This window comes from Zootoca vivipara, chromosome 2 (assembly GCF_965207765.1).
Source record: "Zootoca vivipara chromosome 2, rZooViv2.hap1.1, whole genome shotgun sequence".
Lineage (NCBI taxonomy): Eukaryota > Metazoa > Chordata > Lepidosauria > Squamata > Lacertidae > Zootoca > Zootoca vivipara.
In genome coordinates this window covers 77,497,240-77,511,903 of record NC_142584.1, presented here as the reverse complement: position 1 = coordinate 77,511,903, position 14,664 = coordinate 77,497,240, and the positions used below count along the sequence as shown (strand labels likewise).

Genomic DNA, 14,664 nt, shown 5'->3' with positions numbered 1-14,664 from the left:
CCCTGTGGTTCACTAGGCTCTTAAATTTACAAAGCAATAGTGGATTTCTTAATAGTTTAGGCATAGCTAATCAATGTGAAATGTTTCCAAGTAAACACAGTTTCTTAAGAGCAAAAGAAGTGCTTTTTTGAATTAAGCACTGGCTACCTAGTTTGGCCTACTTCACAGCAATCCTCGCATTTGTTCTGCTGTCTATTTGTAGTCCTCTTTTCCATACCCCTACTCTAAAGTCTAGATGTATTTTGAAATCAAAATCACTTGTGGATGGATGGAACTAGTGCAACATTTCCCCTAATTATGAACACAAGGAGGTTGGACACCTTTTTCTGCTCTCATCTCCACACATTGAGAGAGACTACAGTTGCATCTGATTCACAGAAGGCAAGGGGCTTCCTATTGGACAGATTCCAGCATCTCCTACAGTTGCTTGATGGTAACTTAGTTTTTGTCCAGTTTGGCCCAGTTTTTTAATCAAGGGTACTTCCTAGGAAGCATTTAGGCAACCTTTAGGTAGGTTTTCATGTGAAGGTTGCTCAATTATGTATTCTCTTGTCATGATGATTTTACTTCCTGTCTTCTGTTACGTACATTGGCTCTCTCATCTTGCAATCAATTTAACTTTCAAAAGTATGCATTCTTCCACCTGTTTATTGTGCATGTTCCTCTCTTGCTGTCTTGACTCCCATGATAACACTGTCCCCTGTAAATTCAATGCTATAGTATTGATTTCCCCACTGTGCTCTGTTTTTTATCTTTTTTGTTGCTTCATTGGAACTCTGCCATTATGGCTTCTTCCATTTTTAGTATTTAAATGCTAGTTAAAGAAAGAAGGGATGAAGAGGCATTGTTCATCCTATCATTCTTTAACTGAACTCTCAATTTCTACAATTCCCATACGTTGCCCTTCCATTATGTCTTCCTGCAGTGGGTGCCCTTGGGTGCAAGTGTGCCTACCAGTACACACGCCTATGAAATGTAAATATCCCCTCAAAAAACCACAGTGTGTAAGTTTGCTGTTCTTGTTCAGTTCTTGATTGTATTGAATCAGCCTCCCCTACAGTGAACATGTTCATACCCACATTTCATTGGATGCCAGGATTGGACACCTACTCCCCTGTACTGAATAGAGGAGAGGTGCAAAAACTGAGCAAGTGTGGTGGCGGCTCATGTAGGTGCTTTTTTATGGGGATCATTTTGTGGTCCTCATTTTTTTAGACGTAGCATCCATTTCAGGCATCCCCAAACTGCGGCCCTCCAGATGTTTTGGCCTACAACTCCCATGATCCCTAGCTAACAGGACCAGTGGTCGGGGAATATGGGAATTGTAGTCCAAAACAACTGGAGGGCTGAAGTTTGGGGATGCCTGATCCATTTTATGTTGAACCACACCCTCAAAGCAGCCATTTTGTGTTAGATCACACACGCCATCTTGTCACTGGCAACCTGTGGCACTTACTTAAAATTCCAGATGTGCTCACTGGTCCCAAAAGACTGGTGACTCTGTCTGACTTTAGCTTGAGAGTAGGATATGTAGCTTTGTTTATATAGGTTTATACAGCGGTACCTCGAGTTACAAACACCTCGGGTTACAGACTCCACTAACCCGGAAGTAGTACCTCGGGTTAAGAACTTTACCTCAGGATGAGAACAGAAATCGCATGGCCGCGTGGCGGCAGCAGGAGGCCCCATTAGCTAAAGTGCTACCTCGGGTTAAGAATGGTTTCAGGTTAAGAATGGACCTCCGGAACAAATTAAGTCGTTCCGCGGCGCTCTTCGTAAGTCGAAGTCTTCGGTTGTCGAAGTGCCCGTTTTGCGCATGTGTGAAGCGCAATTTTGCGCTTCTGCGCAGGTGCAGAATGCGCGGGTAGCGACAAGACTTCCGGGTTTGCCGACTTTGGAAGTCTAACTCTCAGTTGACAATTTCTGTCCTGTGGATTTGTAATCCAGGAGTAAATGTAAATTATCGAGAGCATTGACACAAAGTACCTGTTGCTGGACTGTACAATTTCATCCTGCAGGTGGAGGGTTGCATGTTTTTTATGTCCTGTCCCCGGATCACACATTGAGAAATCTCAGTGTGCATAAAAAGCCTAGTACGACAAGAGAGAAGGCTTGCCTAGAGCCCTCCTTGACATAGTTCGGTATGTACAGGGAGTACTTTATATGAAGCAACATCCAAAATGTGTAGCCTGTTTTCTGACGCCTGAAATAGAACCCAGTAAAGGGGTCAACCTAGATGAGTGCTCTAATATTCTGATTCTGCTGTAATTGATGCAGGAAAAATGTCAGATAAGGAAAATGCAAAGTGATAGGGAAGAGTTAATGTAGAATAGATGAGCCTGGAGTTAGCAAGAAAGATTCTGTTCTTCCCCCCCCCCTCCAAAAAAAAAAATTCTTTGTAGGGAATTGTATAGTGAATGTGACCATCTCTTCCTGCTCTTAGTTAAATAACATTTGCTCACTCATCAGTGTAGAAGTGGAGATTCTGAAGACAATAGCACCTTTGAGGCCTTTTTGCTCATGAGTATTTTTAGTCTCAGGGCCTTTTTAGTTGTAACTATGAGGAGATAATGTCTAATTTTTAAGAACAGGGTTGTGTTGCTCGTTCAGCTCTCACTTTTTAAAAACGAAACAGCGTTTCAGTTTTACTAACCTATGTGAAGAATTTATCTGGGTTTCTTTTTAAAACTCATTTCTAGTGGAAATGATAAAAAAATGGCTTTTGAAGTATAGAGTGCAGATTTTTGGCATGGAAAATGGGATTAAATATCCTTAAGGCTTTATGAAAAGTGCAGTCATTCCTTGAGAAATTGCTCCAAGCAGTCAGGCTCTGGGCTTTTGGGGTTCGCAATGAACTTTGCTTGTCATGATCTCATAACGTGCAATTTACATTCCCCCCCCCATTGCCGTCTGATTATTAATTTTGGTTATGTACTCTTATTGAAACTTAACAGTCTGCTGCAAACATCTGTCTACTTGATCTTATACATTAGTGCAAATTCATTTTTCTCCTTTGAAGAAAATCTGTAGCCGTTTCCGTTTCTAAACACACTCCATTAACTTTTTAGATGCTTCAGCTTAACATGATATCTTGACTGTTTTGTCTTTTTATGTACTTCATGGTATCCTCATTGTGCTAGCAGAAGTGTTTGAGGTTTTACTTCTAGTAGTTATAGAATAAAACTCTATTCACTGCCTGTCTTTTTCAGCCACTTAATCTGCTGCTGCTGCTACTTTCTTTTGTGGACTTCTCGGTTCCAGTTACTGGGTAAAAAAATAAAAAATTCTTCTCCGGGATTGCAGAATTCTCCTTTCAAACTTCCGTTTTCCAGGTGTGATGTCACTTCCTCCTCCATAATTATAGTGCTACCCAGTTAGATTTTAAAAGAAAAAAGAAAAACACAATACTTCTGTACCCATTTAAGTGTCTCTTGTGCCTGGCTGCCATGCTGTTAACTGCTCATGTGCTCATGTTAAAGCATCTGTATTTTTTGGTTGTAGGAGCTATAGTAATGAATTCTGATTTCCATTTCCATTAGAAATGTGTTCAGAATTGATTATGCATCCTTTAATATTTAATATGCAATAAATCCAGAATTTTACCATATAATTCATTTCATGTTGTTGTTGTTGTTGTTTAGTCGTTTAGTCGTGTCCGACTCTTCGTGACCCCATGGACCATAGCACGCCAGGCACTCCTGTCTTGCACTGCCTCCCGTAGTTTGGTCAAACTCATGTTGGTAGCTTCGAGAACACTGTCCAACCATCTTGTCCTCTGTCGTCCCCTTCTCCTAGTGCCCTCAATCTTTCCCAACATCAGGGTCTTTTCCAAGGATTCTTCTCTTCTCATGAGGTGGCCAAAGTATTGGAGCCTCAGCTTCACGATCTGTCCTTCCAGGGAGCACTCAGGGCTGATTTCCTTAAGAATTGATAGGTTTGATCTTCTAGCAGTCCATGGGACTCTCAAGAGTCTCCTCCAGCACCATAATTCAAAAGCATCAATTCTTCGGCGATCAGCCTTCTTTATGGTCCAGCTCTTTTTTCATGTTGCTTATGACAATTCAGTCTTGTATTAGCTACTCACCTGGTCACCGTTGGCAGCTAGGAATTCCCTCCAGGTGTGTGAGTGGGCTTCCTAAGGAGAGCTGGTGTGCTTTGTTTCTCCTTCACCAGCCATTGTAGCTTGCAATTTTCCTTTAAAAACAAAAAAGGTCTGCTTTTTGCTAATAAAAGGAGCTCCTTTCTATAAGTAAAAAACAGGCTAGTTGCGTTGGGCAGGGAGCTAAAAGCTAAGTGACATTGTACACCAGATAATTGCAGCTATGAGGAAAAGTAGAACCATCTTTTGAAAATTAAAATAATGAAGGGGCCTCTAAAGCAGTGAGCATTTTTAAGTGGCATTTTATTAAATTTAGTTTATTTTCTAGTAGAAAAGCTCAGGGTATTCTATTCCTTCTAATCTGAGAAGAAGTATTAACAATTCTGTTGATTTCCTTCATTAGCTGTTGCTTTGAGGGTAAAGTATAGAAGAGAAAATGACCTGCTAGTTAATGAAAACTTGATGTCAAAGCATAGTTGCTATATGTTAAAAAGTTTCATAATAATTTTTTCACTTTTTAATTTTCTCATCCCACTTTGTCAATATTTTTACACTAATCCTGTTTAAAATTATGACTACTGTACCTGCATATTTTGAAAATACATAAATCTGTTATTAAACTTTGAAAAATGCCCTTGTGCCAGTAATTCTTTACTAGACAAAGAAGAACCTCTATTTTTGAAGGCAAAAATCATACAAGTTACAATCAGGTGAATCCTTTCCAAATGAGGTAAAATGGTTCTGTGGATGGGGCTCCAGGTGGTGGGATTTGGAAGTGCACAGATAGTAGCTGGGCTTTGTGGCCATTTTGTATTTTTAGTAGCCAACAAGATTATTTAAATATGCCTCTGCATGTGTAGAGCATCTTTCTCCTGCTTCAGAACAACTGGCCTATCACAGAATTAAGGAACAGGTTTCAAAGGGCAGGTGGCATTGCTCCTCACATACAGGCCCTACCACTCCCAGGAATCCAACACTCTTGAATATACTTGCCAGCATAGTACATTCAGGAAACACAGTTCCTCTTTTAAATTAAAATAAATATCTACTACTGTGTTGCGCTCCCACTTCTATTTATCCACATCTGTCTGCTTAAGATTCTTGCTGGATGGAGGCCATTTTCAATACCTGAGGTGAGGTCCAGTGAGTGGAATCTTCCACACAGCAAAAGGAAGTGGATGGGGGACCTTTGGTCTTCCAGATCTTACTAAGCTACAACTCCCATCATCCCTGATCATTGGCCATATTGCTTGGTTTGACAGGAGCAGTAGTTTAACAACAACTTGAGCGCCACAGGTTGCTCACTGTTGAGTTAAACTGAAGATACTTGCCTAAGGACTCCCACTGATTTTTTTTGGCTTCTCAGCTCAATCTCTTGAACACAAAGCTACATCATATCTTCTAATACTGATAACTAGCTTTGAAGTGGGTTTTTTTTTTTCATTTAGGTCGTATATACATTTTATTAAATAAATCAATACTGAAGGAGAAAGTTGCCAAATTTTTAAAATGTGCGAATCCTTACCCTGTTTTATAGCGACCTTTCAGCATGGGAAATGCCAGTAACTGCTTAAGTTTGGATATAATGTACAGGAAGTACATTGCAGGCTTTGCTCAGTTCTACATAGAAAGAACTCTATGTGAGTGGTTTTGAAGCTCTGTCTTCTGTATGAGGCACTTATCAGATAACCATCGAAGATGAAAATGTTGGGAACTGTAATTATTAATGGCAAATAGCATTTTCCTTAGGGTATTGGCCTCATGTTGTAGCAGTTGAACAGTTTTTATAGCTGCGCTATGCTGTTTAAAATGCAATCTTACAGTAGGCCATTTTCCACAGAGAATTCCTTTCTTGAGAGTGAATAGCGGTTGCCTTGCCACCCAGCTTTCTGAATGGGGTCTACTGTTGCCCTTGCTTTTCAGGTAATATTTTGTTCTCACATTTCACATGTGTTCCCTACCCCCACCAAATTTCATGCTGGAGAGATTGGAATTATAGATGCTTTAAAACCAGTTTTTGTTTAGCCAATCTTACTTACCGATTTCCTACACATAAGTGCTGTCAAGTTCAGCTTTGCCAAACTGCTTATGTTTGGTGACCTTTTTGCAAACAAAATTTATGCTGCTGTTTGTGTGAGGCTTCAAGTTAAACTTCTGAAATAAGCACTATTCAGATGTACTGATTTGCTGCTTCCCGCTCCCCTTGTCCAATATAGTCTAAAACCCAGGCTTCCTCAAACTCAGCCCTCCAGATGTTTTTGGGCCTACAACTCCCATGATCCCTAGCTATCAGGACCAGTGGTCAGGGATGATGGGAATTGTAGTCTCAAAACATCTGGAGGGCCGAGTTTGAGGAAGGGTGTCTAACCTAAGAGGTGGCTAACCTATGGCCCTTTAGGTCCTTCCATGGGTTGGCTGAAGAAGCAGTTGCTCATGTGTAGGCTCCAAAGAGGTCAGGGCTCCAGCTTTATCCAGAAGTGCGGGTCATGTGGAAGGCAACACATAGTAGCTGCTCATGCATAGGGCTCCTCAATGCAGACAGTCAGATCTATGTGTTGGTGTCAGGGTGGGCCAGTGCACCCCCACTTCCTGGCCACCATGTGATTTCTCCGTCACACAATTCAAATGTGAAGAGGGTACTGTCTGCTTTAATGCCCTGACCGGCCGGGGAGGGCTTGATATAAATAAATAAAATATTATTATTATTATTATTATTATTATTATTATTATTATTATTATATGGAGTCATGTACTACAAGGACCTCAGAAACTGAAAAGTGGTGGTGGTAAAGCCGGAGCCTACCCACAGCTCAAAAGTGAAGCCCTTATAGAAGAGGCAGACTACCCAGACACCTCTGTTCTTTAACCCTGTTTGAACCCAATGTTTTTCTGATGCTATGTATTGGTATGCAAGGAGGGGGAAGGTTGTTGGGTAGTGAGAGGGCATAAATTATAGGCTAGTTAGTAACTTGGATTTGTTTGACAGACCTCTTAATCTACAAATGAGACTTTTATATCACTTCCTCTTCTGTTCTGACTCTCCCGGTCTCTTGTATGTGTTTTCTTTCTTGCTGGTTACGTATATATGGTACCTTAGAATTACATGTTTGTCTGTAGTGTATTTTAAGTGAAATTTAACTGAAATCAGAGCAGGGCTGATTATGGATAATATGTTTTTCTTTGGCTTCAGGAGTGCCCCCTGGTGGTTTTAAATGACTATGATAGCTTTTAATTTGAGGCAGTTTCCAAGAACACTACCCTGCTTTGAAAAATAGCCACTCATACGTCATCTGGAAGACAAGATGTTTGAGATTCAAATGGATACTATGGCAGCTAGAGCAGGGTTGGGGTGGAGCAGCCATTTGGATATATTTGCATAAATTAAGGTCCTAATAAAAATATTAGAAGGTTGTAAAAGTTAATGGAACGATTACAAGATTATAAAAAGTTAACCACCTAACACAGGAGTGTGGGACCTTTCTGGCCCAGCAGGAGAGATCCTTATTCTTCCCCACCCCTGTGAATCAACACACTTATAAATCTCTGTTATCGTTATGTCAGATGATTGACAGGTGAGTTACCCCACCCATCTGTCCAAGTCCGTTGTGCACTGCTTTTGAAGTGCCTTACAGCCAGCTAGTTGTTGGGCACATTGGAACCACAGCTCAAGGGACTAGGGCAGTCTGAACATAAGGCTGGCACCCCTGTTTTCTGTAGAGATTGGCTGCATGATCAAGTTTCCTATGGGGAACTCAGTCGAACAGCTGATCCAGCAGCATCGTCCCTGCTCCACACATAACGTTGGATGTGGAGCAGGTGGGTGTGGTTTGGGGGAAATGATATTGCGGTGTGAATTTGGCTCACAGATCTACCTTTGATCTTACATGTGATGTGGTAGAATGGTTGCCGCTAAGGCTACATAGTGCATGGACATCATTGTTGTAAGTGATTTTGTATGAAGCAAATGCTACATAATTTGGGCTTTTAAAAAACCAAACTTCTTTTGTGAAAGTTCTTGAAAATGAAAAGCTTCTGCTGGGATACAGCTTCACACTAATAACTTACCACTTGGACTAGAACCCATGTGGTTTGGGTTTTCTGTGGCAAACATTGCTAATCAGCCCCATTTACTGCCCCTTCTCTCTTGGCTGTGATTTTTAATACCCCAAATAACCTTTCTTGTATGCCTCTGAAATTACCAGTGCATCTTTGTGCCATTTGTGATCTTTCGCTGCAATGAATTACTATTCTAGTGTTGGGGCACAGATAACAGTACTGATTGCCAAATTCAAGGTAGATCAGCCTTGAAGCCAGGTTTTGATGGTTTGCATGTAATTCTGGCACCAAAATAAATCTGCCGCATGAAGCTTCTGCTGCAGGCTTTCTTACATGATACAGGCCATGTTGGTGTTGAGCCTGGATAATTCCATTGCAGGCATCTAAATAGTGAAGAAGATATTGGACAAAGCTGGATTTAATCAGGATTTTGAACTGGTTTAGAAGTGTCACAGCTTAATTTCAGCCAGGGTTAACTTTTTTACACATAATGGCAGGCCCTATGGAACAGGGGGGTGGGGTATTTCTGAGGGACAGAGTAGTAGGCCCAGGAGTTTCAGTCAAGAATATTTTTGCAAGTTCTGACATGCCTCGATCACATTCAGAGGTTTAATAACCAAAGATGTAAATGAGCCTTTGCCTGCATGAATCTACAGATTCACTGGGGAAAGGCTGTAGCTCAGTGAGAGCATCTGCTTTGCGTTCAAAATGTCCCATGTTCAATCCCTGGCAACTCCAGGTAGGGCTGGGAGAGACTTCCTCTCTGAAACTCTGGACAGCCACTGCCTGGCAGTAGAAACAATACTAAGCTAGGTGGACTGTTGACCTGACTAAGTATATGTCGGTTTCCTGTGTTCCTGTGCATAAGTTTCCTGTTGAACCTGAACAGGCTGGGACATTCAGGCACTGTTTTGAAGTTGGTTTAATATCCTGGTTTATTCCAAAGCTGTTGATCCATATGGGAAAAACTGTGATTAATTGGAAAACTCTAGTCAGTAGTTAAAACTTCCTGTTTCATTTGCTGGTTGCATGCATGAGCAAGAGGCATATTCCTACCTTGGCTTATTAAGCAAAGATACAATCACCCAAACCCTCCCTTTGTACCAAAAAGCAGAAAGGCAGTTGGAGCAGCATATCTTAAACCATTTTTTGCTAAGCAGCCCTACTAAAGGTGTTTTCGTCTGGTTCCAGGCTTCTGTTAGCTTGACTGAAAGCGAGACATTGCCTTTTATGCTGCTTCATTTCAAAAACACTTGCTGGGCCGCTATTTGAGCATCACTGTTAAAGATTCATAATAGAATCACTCTTGGGTGGCTGCTGCCGTGTGGTTGTATCTGTAACAATCTGTCCAAGACTGAATGCCAGACATGAAGCTGCATTATACCAGCTCAGAATGGTGATCCACCTGGCCCCAGAGGGCCTGCACTGGCAACTGTTTCCCAAGGTCTTGGGTATGGCCCTGCTTCCTAAGACCCTTTAGCTAGAGCTCCTGGACATTAAACCTGGGCCTTTGACATGAAAAAAACATGTCCTCTGCCACTCAACTATGTTCCCTCCCCTTGGCCATATAGGGCTTCTCTTGAAATTGCTTCCATTCACATAGAGGTGCAGCCGCCTGCAATCTAATTGGCACACATCACTTGACTCTAATTCTCTCTCCTGTACTATAGCTCTTCGTTTCCTGCACCAATTCATATGCACAAGCCCAGATGTGCAAAGCTTTTGAAATGTATTGGATTCATAATGAAGAGTATGAGTCATTTCTTACGTCATGTAACAATCTCTCTATGATTAACTCGGAACTCTTACCTCACTCTATACCATACATGTGCAGAGTCCATGTGGCAGTGATGCAGAGAAAGGTATTCCTGGTGACTGCTCAACCAGATACGGAGTTTTCTTCTGCTGGAGATTTGCTAAAGCTTTCAGAAGCATTGAAATATGTTTTCAATTGGTCTAGCTTCTAGTGATCAGAACTAAGCAGTTGCTGGAGTCTCAAAAGCATACTGTATGATAAGTTAACAATTATTGTGTTACTGCTTGTTTCTTTGTCCTTGCGATAAGATGACCTACAGTTTAAATGAATTAAACCAAACTTCTTTTGGCGCTCATGCCAGCTAAAACTGACTTTTCCAGACTCCTCTATGTCTTAGGATATTGGATGGAATCCAACACCGTGCTGTGGTGAATGTCCCATCAGCACAAGCCTTGCAGCTTCTCAGATGGAACAATCTCCCCTCTCCTCCTCTGTGTGCTGTTCTAGGCATTCTCCAGACCAACCGAAGCCAATTTCAGTGGGGGAAGAGAGGAGGGAAAAATCCCATTGTGCAAGCAGAAGTTCAAGTGCAGTGCTTGCACTGATGGAGCTCGTTAAGTGATTAGTGCCCATTAACTTTTAGGACACTCTTTAAGCAACTAAGACCTCCACTGTTGTCATGATGGAAATGTAATGTAAACTTAACAATTTAGGTTTATTGAGCACTAAGAGACTTTAAGTTGCCACCACAAGATTAGCATATTTGTTTAGAATAAGTTCGCTGAAATCAGTAGATTTCCAGGAAAAAGCATTGATGATATTAGACCATGGAACCTCACCTTGAACTATTTGTAGGTTTAATAAAAAAATTCCTTCAGTAGCACCTTAAAGACCAACTAAGTTTTTATTTTGGTATGAGCTTTCGTGTGCATGCACACTTCATCAGATACGATATTGTAGGTTTGTTTTAGTAATAAGCATAGATCCCACCCTTTTTTAAAAACAACAACACCCAAAATATTTAAATAAAACACTATAGTGAAGCACTATAAGGTAAAAGGTAAAGGGGCCCCTGACCATCAGGTCCGGTCGTGTCCGACTCTGGGGTTGCTGTGCTCATCTCGCTCTATAGGCCGAGGGAGCCGGCGTTTGTCTGCAGACAGCTTCAAGGTCATGTGGCCAGCATGACAAAGCTGCTTCTGGCGAACGAGAGCAGCACACGGAAACGCCGTTTACCTTCCCGCCGGAGCGGTCCCTATTTATCTACTTGCACTTTGAGGTGCTTTCGAACTGCTAGGTTGGCAGGAGCTGGGACCGAACAACGGGAGCTCACCCCATTGCAGGGATTCGAACCGCCGACCTTCTGATCAGCAAGCCCTAGACTCTGTGGTTTAACCCACAGCGCCACCTGGGTCCCATGAAGCACTATAATAAAGTACAAATGCTGATAATGAATGAATTGAATACTTTTAATTAAACAAAATTGTTGCATAGTTCAAAGAAATTTATTTTATGGCATCTAGAGCATGATAAATTCTTTAAAATCTTCCTTGTAATAAAAGTGTTGTTATGTTGGGAATAACATGAATATGGCAAGATACAGTATTTTTTAGGCTGCAATCCTATGCATATGTACTTAGGAGTAAGCTCAACTGATTGAAGTGAAGCTTGCTTATATTATTATTATTTTAATTCTTTACTCAATTTTTATACCTCCCTCGATCAAAATATCTCAGGGCTGCTCACATAGGATGACTGTATGGAAAATGAAGGAAGCTTTTTAAATGAATGCTGAAATCAATCTTTTAAAGTATATTTTTGTGGAAGTTGTACAAAAGAAGCCAGAGACTTTACCAACTTTGAGCTAATGTATATGTTGCAGTGTGCATAAGAAGTTCAGTGAATGCCAATGTTTATTGGTAATCCTTAAAGTCTTTGGAGTTCCGTAGGAAATAGTAAACTCTGAAATTTTCAAGACGTTCAGAGATGCACTTCTCCACTGTCTTGCCGAGACAGACGCATGCCAACGATCGATCTTAGGCAAACTTGAGTGTCCTTTTCTGACAGTGACCAAATTTCATCCTCCTTTCTCTCCATTACTGGCAAATATTTGAACAATTTCCCACAAAACTTTCTCTGGACATCATCAATGAATTATTGAAACAAAAATGTTTTTGGTCAAATACACTTGGTTGACTTTAAAATATTTCCACTAACGTTAGAATTGTCTGAAATATTCCACTGGCTCCCTAAAATGTTAAGAACTCCTAGTAAATGTCAAAGGTTCATAGTTTGACATTTTCCTTAATACACACTTGTCCAAGGGTGCATTGATTTCTCATTGTGAAATTAATATATTTCCTGGGCAAGCATGCATGCTATCTGATTGCTACAATAATTAATTAATGCATTCATTTGCAATTCAATATATTCCAAAATCTTTTACCATGTAGTTTGCATCAATTGCAGAATTGGAACTGCTTTGAGAAAAGCAGCTTAGCCCTCTTTGTATGTGCTCAAGGAAGCAAAGGAAGAACACTTGTCTGCAGCTGAAATTGTATGCACAGTTATTTGTAACAAACTTTCTTTGAACAGCATTACTTCCTAGTAAATAGGCATAGGACTGAGTTGTAAGTATCTGGAACTTTCCAGAAGCAAGGCTGGGTGGTAGTACGCAAAAAGGTGTTTCCATGAGATCATGGAAACCATTCTGTTGGTTACAGTGCCATAATTTGAAAAGGAATACATTGCAAAGTTCATGTAGCAAAACATTTGCACAAGGTCACCCATAGGGTAAAATGTGGACTAGCATGTCCTAGCTCCTAGCACCTGTGATGGTCTGCTAAACTCTTGTTAGGCCATAGTAACAAATAATAATTAAATAGCGCATTGTGCCATTTTCTCAACTTCGGAAGTTAGACATTTGTCCCTGTAATTCTTGCTTTATTAGAAAAATAGCCTATTTAACATGTGTTTGCTATCAGGCCACAATTCATTTTAAAGAGACAAGTAGATTTTAACATGCTATGTATTTAGATTTCATTTTAAACAATGTTATTTTAGGAAAGACACCACATAATTAGAATTTTAAAATCATTTACCTTCATCCACTTTGCAAACTCCTCCCAAATTACTCTTCCCATGTTTCCATTTAATTATACATTTCTTCTTCCTACTTGTTGCCATTAGCTTGAAAACCTGGCTTCCACTTGATTATGCTCACACATCCCTTATGGAAATGCTTCAGTGGCTGCCACTTAATTACTAAAGAAATTGCTGCATATTTAGATGTAGACATCTCATTTGCTGAACAGACATGTAATGACAATTCATATTCAGAATATTTTTGAGATCCTTCTTTCTTTTAAAAGTCTCAGAAATTGGTCACTATCTGAGATATACAAGCTTTAAAATTCTGTTTGTGTTGGTAGAATTACTCATTAACATATCTTACAGTGGAATTTTAGTTGATCTGCTTACTAGCTACAAAACTGAGCTGTGTTAGGGAGCTGCTGTGGCATTTTAACATGTGTTTGTGTTTCTAGGTACGAGCACACCAGTTAGTTTTACCACCCTGTGATGTAGTGATCAAAGCTGTAGCTGACTATGTCCGCAATATTCAGGACACTTCTGATTTGGATGCCATAGCTAAAGATGTCTTTCAACATTCACAGGTAAGGAAGGAACAAAGATGATAGGTGTAGACTCATTTTAAAGTACAATTATACAAATAATCAACTTATACTTTGTGTGTACTCACGTGCATGCCTGCCTATCACTGTTCTCTCTTATCATTGTCATGTCTAAGGATGTGTAACTTGGGTTTGCTTTTTTGGGTTCTGTAAATTTCCATAATACCGGCTACAGATTTATGGCAGTGTTAACACCAAAGACCTTTAGTAACACAAGCATAGCTACTAACATTTCAGTTTTGGTTGTGGTTGCATTATAGACCTGTACCTAACAGTGTTGTTGTGACCATGCTAGCTGAATAGCAATCATCAGGATGGTTAAGAGGGATGGAAGGGGAAAAACAACAGATAGGAATCTCGCTAGACTCCCTGTCCTGCTTATCAGAAAATCCTGCATTTGAGATAATTAAACGCAGATTGTTAGACAGCGAATTTCAAAAACTTAGTAGTAAAATCGGGAATAGCTTCTGTGCAAGTCTAGGGATGGTGCAATGTGGGGAGCCTGTGGCTACTTATCTCCCATTAGACCAACCTGAATCAACACAGGGCATACATGCTAGCAAGACTGAAGGTGTCACCTTCGGCAATACTTTAGGGGAGATTCCAGAAAATACCACTCGCAGAGAGACTATGCCTCTGTGGACAGAGTCATATAAAATCAGTTGTGCACTGCACATGCATCATTTTGAACGCTGATTTTTTGTTAGCAGGGAGTGGCATTCAGATGAATGTAAGGTATGGATGAATGTTTACTCGGGATAGGGATAAGATGGAGGTAAGTAGCCAGGTTTCTGCAACATACGGTGAAGATTTGTGAATTTTATACAACCTTAATTTAATAGTTAGATGCAGATTTTGCTGAGCGATTTTATTGTGCTGAATCTTACCGGAATCTTGTCTATATGCCCATAAAGGTTTGAGAAATGAGAATATTACTGTGTTTCCCTGAAAATAAGACACTGTCTTATATTTATTTTTTCTCAAAAAGACACACTATGGCTTATTTTCAGGGGATGTCTTATTTTTTATTACGCGCCCAGCCTCGCCTCTTCCTTGGCACC

At 40.5% G+C, this 14,664-nt stretch overlaps 1 protein-coding gene across 1 annotated transcript in view; it reads left to right on the top strand.

Moving 5' to 3' along the window:
* The window catches only part of FAM120A (family with sequence similarity 120 member A), a 57,506-nt gene that overhangs the window by 19,852 nt on the left and 22,990 nt on the right, over window positions 1-14,664 (top strand). The window contains exon 4 of the mRNA XM_035106302.3: window positions 13,457-13,585. Within this exon, the coding sequence (XP_034962193.2) occupies window positions 13,457-13,585 (129 nt within the window). The remainder of the gene's footprint in view (window positions 1-13,456; window positions 13,586-14,664) is intronic.